The sequence below is a fragment of the Xiphophorus couchianus genome, chromosome 6 (assembly GCF_001444195.1).
Source record: "Xiphophorus couchianus chromosome 6, X_couchianus-1.0, whole genome shotgun sequence".
NCBI classification, from domain to species: Eukaryota; Metazoa; Chordata; class Actinopteri; order Cyprinodontiformes; family Poeciliidae; genus Xiphophorus; species Xiphophorus couchianus.
The window spans coordinates 22,789,418-22,799,956 of NC_040233.1; the positions used below are offsets into that span (position 1 = coordinate 22,789,418).

Genomic DNA, 10,539 nt, shown 5'->3' on the forward strand with positions numbered 1-10,539 from the left:
GTGCTGCAAATTAGCACAAGCTGTTAGCGCCACGATACAAGACTGTTGTTTTATTCAGTTTGTCTATGTTATTGTGTCTGTCCCTATTATTATTATTATTATTATTATTATTGTCCCTAACTTAATAAATTAATAGTTGTTTATAAATATTTAATAAATCAAATATTTATTAAATACATAATTTTGTAAATGGCATATTCAATCAATTTCAATATTTAGGAATGTGTATAAAATGCATATAACAATATATTTATTTGTATGAAATTGTTATATATATATATATATATATATATATATATATATATATATATATATATATATATATATATATATATATATATATATTAGAAATTTGTATTAAAAATTGTAATTGGCAAATTCAGTAAGTGTTGTGCTTAATTTTATTTTAACACATATATTGCTAATTTCTTCAAGTTTTTGGATTATCAGTGCTAAAATTCTATTTAAAGCCAATAACTAATAAATAAAGCTATTAGTTTTCCCGTTTTCTGTCATTTATGAAGCTTATTTCACTGCGCTTCTACAACAGAGAATAGGTGGTCAGTGGTTTATCCAGCCAGCAGAGGGCGCTCCATACCCGCATCCTTTACTTCTGAGCGACGGGAGGGAAAAGAGGGAGGAGTCAAGATGGCGACTGTAAATATCTGCCCGCTGCTACTTTGGTTAGCAACGGTTTCTGTGGAAACCAGCACCGCTAAATATCTATCGGAACCTTGTTATAAGCCCATTAAAGATGACAGACCAGCCTCAGTCCGGTAGGTAACACGTAGATAACTAACAATGACGCAGATAAAATATTCTGTTGATGGCAAAATAAATACATAAGCGTTTACGAACGGAATCTGGCAACTTCTGATTAATAATCTGTGATTAGTAATCTGCTCACAGAGAGACAGAAATAACAGATAAAGCAATTTAAGGTCAAAGTTAGGATAAAATAAGTGTACAACCAACGTTTGCATACTCTATCATAATATCATTGAAAGTTAGAAGCTGAAAAATGTTGATCTCTGTCTTTAAAATATTTGTTCCTGTAACATAGGAGAATAACAATAGATTCTTTCAGTAAACTTTAATGTTTCATTCATTATTTAGAAAAATTAATGAAAAAATAAAGAGAAGCTCAAAGATGAAGGTTGTTAGAATTAGTCAAATAAGACAAGATGACAAAAAATGAGCTGTTTTATAGAAACTCCATTTAATTCTAATGTGAAATATTTTTATTTACATTTTTTTGTCTGTACAAACAATATTTATTCAGTTGGCTTAAAATCCCATCTTTAAACTGTATTTACTATTTACAGCATAATATACAAAAAATGGATGGACTTTGTTTAATTTCATAAAGATTACATTGTTTCTGCTTCATTTTCAGAAGACTTATCAGTCATCAGCACACATCATAGATGTCATAACTGGTGATGAAATGCTAATCAGAGAAACATTTTGAAGCAGAATTAAAAGGCCTATGTTGGAGCTTGAATTGTATCGAATCAGAGTTTTAAAGTATCCGGTTCTCTGTTGTATTTTTATTGTAGGACTCGAGCGCGGCCACACGAGTTTATCAAAGCGTCAGACCTTCCTCCGTCGTGGGACTGGAGGAACATCAACGGGAAGAACTATGTGAGCGTCACCAGGAACCAGCACATCCCCCAGTACTGCGGCTCCTGCTGGGCCATGGGAGCCACCAGCGCACTGGCAGGTAGCTGGGACTGAGCAATAATCAATTTTATTGATGAATCACATTTTTGAAGATTTAATTTTTGGAAAATCTGGATTTTTTTTTTTTACTAATGTGTATGTGCTGTTTGGGTTTTTATAGTTCAGAGTGATGTCAGCATGCCAATGCTACCATCTTGTTTAACAGCTTCTCTTTATTTGGAGTTTGAGTTCAACTGAATATTAAGGCTAAGATTTTTATTTTTTACCCAAATAAAGTTGTAATATTAGCAGAATAATGTAGTGATTTTATGAGAACTCCAACACGAAAAATAAAAAAATTGTTGATCTTATTTTGATGTTATCCTTTGGTATGAATTTTACAAATAATGCTTAGTATAAATACTTTATCTTTTCACACATAATCAACTAAATTATCAGTAGCAGAACTTTAAAACAAAGTTTATTTTGAAACAAGAACTATACAAACTGAGCTGCTCACATCAGATCTTCATAAATATATCACAGCTTTTTTTCTCATTAAAACAACTTTTTTTCTTTTAATTTTAAGATATTTTTTCTGCTTTATTCTCATAATCAAACAAATCTTCTTACATAAGGGATGAGAAAAGAAAGCAAGCAATAAAAATATAATTGATTATAATCGTAAATTGAATCTGAAATCATTTTAAATCCCAGGTAACCATGGAGAAGAGACGCAGGAAACAGTTATCTGGTGACTGTATTTTTGTCGTTTTTCTAAGATCGTATCAACATAAAGCGAGGTGGAGCGTGGCCGTCCGCCTACCTGTCTGTCCAGAACGTGATCGACTGCGGGAGGGCGGGCTCCTGTTTCGGAGGCGATCACCTCAAAGTCTACGCCTACGCTCATAAAACCGGGATTCCTGATGAAACCTGCAACAACTACCAAGCTGTCAACCAAAGTAAGAAATAACTCCTCTGTGTTTCAGCTACCAAACTTCCAGTTACAGGCTGATTTTCTGTTCACTTTATGTTCAAATGAATAGAAATCCTGAAGAAACACACCTGACGTTTTCATGTGCACTGATGTGTTGTTGATATTTCGTCCTCTGATATAAACAATTACAAGTCTTCTTCGTGTGTTTCAGAGTGCGTTCAGTTCAATCAGTGTGGGACCTGCTCCTTCTTTGACTCCTGCGCTGTTGTGAAGAACTACACAGTTTGGAAAGTTGGAGATTATGGAGAAATTTCTGGAAGAGACGAGATGAAAGCAGAAATCTACACCAACGGGCCCATCAGGTACCGCAGGCTCCGTCTTTCTTTTTGTCTTTTTGTCCTTTTTCTCTTCTTGTTTTTACTGTCTCTTTCTTTTTGTCTATCTTTTATGATTTCTGTCTTTTTTTGCATTTTTCTTTGCCTCTGTCCTCCTTTCTTTCCTTTTTCTTTGCTGATTTATTTTTTATTTCTTTCCTGTCTGTCTTTTTCTTTTTCCTGTATATGTCCTGTGTCTTTTTCTTTGTCTTTCTTTCTTTGCTCCTTTATTTTCTCTCTCTTTTCTGTCTTTTTCTTTTTCCTGTCGAGGTCCTCTGTCTTTCTTTTTTGGTCCTTTTTCTGAGTGTCTTTTTGCTTGTCTTTCCTTTACTTTCCTTTTTCTTTGCTCCTTTGTTTTCTCCCTTTCCTTTCTCCCTTTCTCTTTGGGTCTTTTTTCTTTTCCTGTTTATATCCTCTATCTTTTTGTTCTTTTTCAGTCTTTTTCTTGATCTTTCTTTCTTTCTTTCCTTCCTTTCCCTTTGCTCCTTTATTTTCTCTCTTTCCTCTCTATGTCCTCTGCCTTTTTGTTAGTTTTTTTGTCCTTTTTCTGTCTCTGTCTTTTTCTATCTTTTCAAGCCACAATTTCAATGAGAAGTTTATATCTTCTCATTAGACATGAATTTAATACATTCTTTTACTTTGATTATTGGACCTTTTTTTTCATGTTACAAGTGAAATAATCTACCAGATATTGAGTTGTTGACCTAAAATAAGCTCTTATATTTTGCTGAAAAGCTACTTGTAAGTTAGTTTTGTTTTATTTCAACTGTACTGAAATATTTGCAGTAGAAACTAGACTAAAAATACTTGGGAAGGTTTTGTGTTTTTGCAGTGAAACTCTGTTTCAGACGAGCAGAAAATAAATTTCGTTTTTGTCCTCGTCTCTCAGTTGTGAGCTGATGGCGACTGGCGGTTTGGAGCGATACGCCGGCGGCGTTTTCTCCGAGTTTCACCCCGTCTCTCTGCCCAATCACATCGTCTCAGTGGCTGGCTGGGGTGTAGACGGAGACGGCAGCGAGTTCTGGATCGTCAGAAACTCCTGGGGGGAATTCTGGGTCGGTTTATTTCAACTTCCTGATCCGACTGAAGTTCGTTCCCCAGCTTCTTCAAATCTAACTATCTTCTGTTTGTGTAGCAAAGATTTTCATTTGTGGATCTGTCACTTTAACAATATTAATAAAGAAGTTTCCAGAGGTCATCATCAATATCTTGAAAGCAAGAGCAGCACAAACAAAAAAACTTTGCAGCACAAACGTAGCTGAGTTGATTGACACCATATTTTTTTCTGTAAATGTGAGCGGGAGGCTGGTTGACCTCTGATGACCTCTGGAAACTTTTTAAATATTAACATCTTTTAAAAAATGGCGACATAAAATACAATTTTTACTGCACAATCGCAGCACAAACATCTGAATCAATTTTGTTTGATTTCAGTAATGTAGGGGGGCTTGTTGACCTTTTGACCTTTAAACTTTAATGAATACCTTCGAAGCAAAGGCAGCACAAACAAATATTTTTGCAGCATAAACGTAACCAAAGTTGACTGACAATATTGCCTGATTTGAAGAAGTTGGACTTCTGGACATTTATTAATATCTTTAAAATGACAGCGGCACAAACAAAACATTTTTGCTGCACAAAATGTTGCCAATTTACGACACCAGTTTTGTTTGATTTCAGTAATGTTGGGGGAAGGGATGCTTGTTGACCTTCTGACCTTTAAACTTGATTATTTTCAAAGCAAATGCAGCACAAACTAAATTTTTTGCAGCACAAACGTAGCAGAGTTGAATAACACCAATATTGTCTGATTTGAAAAAGGTGGCGGGGTTGGTTGACCTTTCATGACCTCTGGAAACAATTATTAATATGTTTGAATTGATAGCGGCACAAATGTAGCACAAATATTGTCTGGTTTGAAGAAGGCGGAGGGGCAAACTTCCTCCACCAGGTGAAAAAAGTGCTTTTGTTGCAGCTTTGTGAGATAAACTAATTTTGATATGGCTAAAAAAAATCCTAGCAGTAAAACCTTTAATCAAAAAACAAGTTTTTTTTTACCTGACTAATTTCCATTGAGCAGATTTATTTTTGAAATGTGAAATTTTGCAGTTATTTGGTGAGTAGAGACGCAGCTGCTCTGTCCCGTCTGCTTGTGGAATGAAAGGTTTTCTGTTTTTCAGGGAGAGCGCGGCTGGGCCAGAATCGTCACCAGTTCCTACAAAGGAGGAAAAGGAAACTGGTTTAACCTCGGCATTGAGAAAAACTGCGCATACGCAGACCCTGTTGTTGCATGAAATTCAAAATGTCACTTTTAGCTTTTTAAAGAATCAATCTGTGAATTTTTAAAAACATTTCAGAAGTACAACGGACTATTTTTTTTAAAAACTCAGAGGTTTACATTCACTTATTGGCAGGAATTGTTTTACATTATTTACATCTGTAGAAGAATCCTTTTCATGAGACTGTTACAGTGAGTGTGTTCAGTCAGAGGCTTCTACAAAACCGCTGTAACACTGACTGCTACAGGAGACCCTTGAAGAAAATCGTATGAATTTCTTCTTGGATTAATAAAGTATTGTTGAAATAATTGTTAATTTGTGTTTCTTTAGGGAAGAACTGATAAAACTTAATTTAACTTCAGTGACTTTTGGCACTGCTGGCTGCAAAGTTTTAATTTTTTTGTGGATTTTCTCTAATCCTCAAAAGGTAAAAATAGAAATATAAGTTTGATATATTTATTTTAGATTTATCCACTCTTCTTGGATAAATTAATAGTTTATTTAAATCTGCCAGCCCCAGGACAGATGCCATATTTAAACATATTGTTCTAATTTTCTGAAAGGTTAAAGGTTAATGTTCTGATTTATAAAGTCCAAACCCGGTTCTGATGGGTTTGGGATCCGTGTCACCTTCCTTACATCCTTCCATCATTTCTTGAGTCCTTCTTTATTCCTTGTCTCCTTTCTTCCATTTCCTTTGTGTCCTTCCCTATATCCTTCCTTCCTTGGTTCCTTTCCTCTACTCTTCCTTGTCTGATTTCCATCATTTCTTGTTTCCTTCCTCGCATGCTTTCTTCTATCATTTATTGTACTTTCTTCTATCCTTCCTTCTTTGTATCACTCCTTTCTAGTGTCTTTCCTTTCATTTTTCCTTATTTGTGTCCTTCCTTCCATCCTTTCTTCTTTGTCTCATTCTCTGTTTTCTTTCATGTCAATTCTTCCATCCTTGTTTCCTTCCTTCCATACTTTCTCCATTGTCTCCTCCCTTCCTTCCTTATTTGTGTCCTTTGTATTCTTCCTTCCTTGTAGCCATCATTTCTTGTTTCCTTCCTTACATCCTTCCTTATTTGACTCTTTCCTTCCATCAATCCTTCCTTGTGTCCTTTCTTCCATCATTTCTTGTCCTATTTTTCTTTCCTTATCTCCTTGTGTCCTTCCTTACATCCTGTCTTGTTTTTTCTAGATTCTGTAAAACCTTCCCACCGCATAAATATCTGCCAGAGAATCAAAGCTCTCTCTGTTTGCTGGAGTCGAGTTTGAACTTGTAAAGTTTAGGATTCTGCAGTAACTGTTACGGCCAGGTGGTGGCAGCATCATGCTGCGGGTCTCCAAGTTCCTTAACTTGACCTTAAAATCTGCAGTTTGATGGTTAAATCCTGGAACCAGTTTGGTGTTTCGACTGGACAATGATCCTGGTCAGTTCCCAGAAACCAATATTCAGACAAAAACATTCAAACAGAAGTATGTTGTTTTATTTGTTAACAGATAATTATCCAAATATTAATGAGGATTTCAGCGTTTATGTATAATTTTGGAGAAAATTCATAATGAATTTGTTTTTAATGAGTTCACTCCAAATAAACATTGATAGATAAATATTTAAAAGCTACAATTCAAACCAGTCGTTTACATACACTGAATAAAAAAAAGACAATGTTTTTTTTCTCACTGTGACATAAAATCAGACCAAACTTCTCTTGTTTTGTCTGACATGTTTTTATTCTCCGTCTCAAACGGGTCGATCCAGACAGCAGCCATTTTCTTCATGTAGATTTTTCAAGAATGTCCATATATTTTCTTTATTTTTGTTTTGAAGCCGTGGTTCATCTTTGCTTTTTGCTGCGTTTGCCTACTAAGATGGCGCGGATCACTTCCAGTTCACACTAATAAATAAATTTGACATATTCTCTCATTATTGCTGTCACATTTAGCAAATATACATTGTTTTGGTAATTCTAATTGACCTAAAACAAGATAATTTTGGTCTGACTTAAGATTGCACAGTGAGAAAATTAATCTTTGACGTTTTGTGAGGTCTAACCTTGAGAAATGACAGTCGAGCTTTGGCATATGAATAAATATCTCTGTACCTGAAGCGTCTCAGGCTGCAGAAGCTGACGTTTCCTCATCTCAAGATGCGTAGTCACACGAGGAAACTATTTATTCCAGATGGTGAGGCGAAGCTCTCGCATTTAAATTCAACATCAGTTTACTTTGAGATGTCACAACAAAAATATGAGTACAAATGTCTCCTGATGAGCCTGAAGTTCAACCAAACACGCCTGTTTAGCATCTCAATCTTTTATGCTTCCTTGAACCGGTTAGGTTAGATCAGCTCTGCCTGTCTGAGCTCCTTTCAGCTGTGTTAAGGCTCTGTCACTTTAAATCACAATGAGCTGCTGCTGGCCACAACTATGCATCTTTGAAGAGCAGAAGTAGAGCCTTCTGCACAAACAACAAGAACGCATCTGACTTTTTCAGATATCCTCACTATTTATTGTGTTTTTTGTTTTGCAAAGCAATAAAACCTGTTCACCAGCAAGTGATGGAAATTAGCTTACCTGTTTATGAGTCACTCAAATGATGAATGTCACCCTACTGGATATTCAGGACTGGTGACGTTCTGTAAAACACAAGAGTAGGAGAGGTGTGTCCTGTTCAAGGTTCCTGCACCTTACCTGATCTTTATTTTCTGAGTATCCTGTCGTTACAGTTTTTCATGATTAGAGACCAGAGTCTCGATTCATTAAACCTGTAACATGTGAAACCATGAATGAAACATCGGCAGTCGTTCGTGGCTGAGGTGCAACATAAAAGGAGTTTATCCAAATATGAGTGGGAGTGAATGTGTACATTTGAGCCTGAATGCATAATTCTGACTATGCTTGTATAATAGAAACCCCCAAAATTATATTTAATTATAATAAATATTTTATACAAGTTCAACCCTTGAAAGAAAGGTTCAAATGAAAACATTTTTTTAAAATCTGGTAATAGTAGAACTACTTTAACATATTTTTACTCAAGTAAAAGTAAAAAAGTAATTTGGTAAAAAGTCAACACAAGTACTTAGTAACTGATCAAATTATCAATTATTTCATATTTAAAAATTACATAATCAGACGGACTAAAGTATAAAGTTAAATGAAAACTTTAGTATTGTAAGCATAAAAATTATAATTTATGTAATTTTAAAAAATTATAAAATCAGGTAAAATATTTTTTCCCCCTCCAAATCAGTTTCTTTCAATAAAAAACTTAGAAAACTTTAACAAAACCTGCAGGTGTGTGTCTGAGTCTGGTTAAATTATGTTTGTTCTTTATTCAGTGGATAGAAAATTCAGAAATTTTACTCAAGAGTAAAAATACTTTATAATAAAGTTACTCAAGTAAAGGTACAGCATAATAAAAATACTCCTAAAAGTACATTTTACTCAAGTAAATGTAACTAGTTACTACCCAACTTAACCTTTTGACCTGAACTGTATTTAATCAGCTTGAGTAAAAAACTGTAACATGTAACAAGATGTTTAACTTCCAATAAAATCAAGCTCTGCATTTTTAAAAATATTTTTATTTTTAATTTCGGATACAGTAACAGCTGCTTCACTGTGAGGGAGGAGACAGAACTTCCTGTTCAGAGCAGAACCAGAACCAGAGGACTGCGTGCAGGTCCATTCGCTGACCCACAGACGGCAGAATAACAGCTGGTGTTATGATTATCGGCACCATAAACATCCTGCAGCCAAAGACAATTACAGCAATAACACCCAAACTGGAACGTAAAGAAACAGATCTCTCACATCGGAGGCTTTAAAATCACACTTTTCTCACACAGCTGCAGATTGATTCATGTTAAATCAGGTGAACATTAATGCATATTAAGGCACGTTTCATGTTTTAACTATTAAAATAAATCATTTTGCTGGACAATAAATTGTTCCAAAATGTATTGCGATAAAAAATAAGGTTGTTTTGAGATCATTTTCAAGTAATATAATGGTAATAATGGCATAATGAAGGAACATATTCTTAAAAAATCAATGAACTTTAAATTCTAACGAACATTTAACACTGGAACTGGAAGACATTTTGAATATCCAAAATAAATAAAACAAATGAAATAAATTATGAAGTCTCTGAAAACAAAACTGCAAGTTGAGCCAAAAGCACCAGACTGAAGACCATTTTAAATAGAGAAAAATTATAAAACAAATGAAAATTGAATTTGTTTTAATTTATTATGGAATTAATTAATTTATTTGTGACATTAATGTTTTTACAGGGCGATTAAAGTATACAAGGAGTTCATTTGCTGCAGGATCAGGTGTCACACCTTTCAGAGTTTACATTTTAATAAAATAACTCACTACTTTGAGTTTACTTATTACATCAAGTTCCAATAAAATGCATACAATTTTGAAGTTATTATGCAACAAAGTGTGTAGAAGTGTGAAAGTATAAATACTTTTGCAAAGTGCAGTTTGAAGTCTGTAGTTCAGGAACCTCTGAAATATTAAATATATTTGCTTTTTACAGTTCTGTTTAAATTTCTAAAAGTGTAAAGATTTGGAAGCAGGATACTTTTCCTTTGCCTAAACTGCAAGGTGGATTCAGAGTGTAAGAGTGCAGCTACTGTATGAAGACACATTTTATGGATCCCCCTGAAGTTTTCAATGCGCAATCAGCTGTTAAATTCAGAAAATGCGGAGTAGAAATAATTATCAAGGGGGCGTAATTTGGCGCCCCCTCTAGAGGCGCCCCTATGCGTCGCATTTTGCGCCACTGTCACCATCATCTCCCCTTCATCCCCAATCTTCTTAATTCAGTCATGAGAAGTTTCTCTCTAGTCGTGCAGGTTCCCCTTGCGCTGCTCCTCTTTCCATCTTCCTCATTCTGCGTGTTGAAAGGGTCAGACACGCATCTAAATAAATCGATTATCTTTCCTATAGAAACTCCCCAAACCGACCAGTTTGTCCAGTAACTGCCCTCTGATGACACAACCACTATCAGAGGCGAAGGGGCTGCTCTCATAAACAGTCTGCTGCTGATTAGATTTCTTCCCTAAATCACTTAATCTCATTTGTCCCGTAGCTGTTGTCTCCTTTCCATCTGTGTGTTTTCGCGGATCCCTTATTAGATTATTGTTTATCAACAGAAACATTTTCATTACAGCCAGACTCGTGTTGAGCGTTTTTTTTAAAAGCACCACTTTTACGTCAAATTGTTTAATTTAGTGTCTGCTTTCTCTCAAACACGCAGTCAAGCTCACATGTTTAGTGTGGCG

At 35.0% G+C, this 10,539-nt stretch overlaps 1 protein-coding gene and 1 long non-coding RNA gene across 2 annotated transcripts; one reads left to right on the plus strand and one right to left on the minus strand.

The window, feature by feature from the left end:
* The first annotated feature begins 596 nt into the window (after positions 1–596).
* On the plus strand, positions 597–5,560 carry LOC114147224 (cathepsin Z). Its single transcript, XM_028021829.1, has 6 exons — positions 597–776; positions 1,560–1,723; positions 2,445–2,624; positions 2,811–2,961; positions 3,863–4,061; positions 5,154–5,560. Exons 1-6 carry the CDS (start codon positions 649–651, stop codon positions 5,265–5,267), a joined length of 936 nt encoding a protein of 311 aa, XP_027877630.1. The 5' UTR covers positions 597–648; the 3' UTR covers positions 5,268–5,560.
* LOC114147225 (uncharacterized) lies at positions 4,672–7,749 on the minus strand. Its single transcript, XR_003596043.1, has 2 exons — positions 7,343–7,749; positions 4,672–5,188 (listed from the first exon to the last, which is right to left on the minus strand). It is a non-coding gene; the product is annotated as an uncharacterized LOC114147225 (long non-coding RNA).
* Positions 7,750–10,539: the final 2,790 nt, after the last annotated feature.

What these genes read in the sequence shown, in the direction of transcription:
- LOC114147224 (XM_028021829.1), top strand. Translation starts at nt 649, where the DNA reads ATGGCGACTGTAAATATCTGCCCGCTGCTACTTTGGTTAGCAACGGTT. An exon ending in AGCCACCAGCGCACTGGCAG is followed by an intron (nt 1,724 to 2,444) that starts GTAGCTGGGACT and finishes CGTTTTTCTAAG; the next exon opens with ATCGTATCAACATAAAGCGA. An exon ending in AACTTCCTGATCCGACTGAA is followed by an intron (nt 4,062 to 5,153) that starts GTTCGTTCCCCA and finishes TCTGTTTTTCAG; the next exon opens with GGAGAGCGCGGCTGGGCCAG.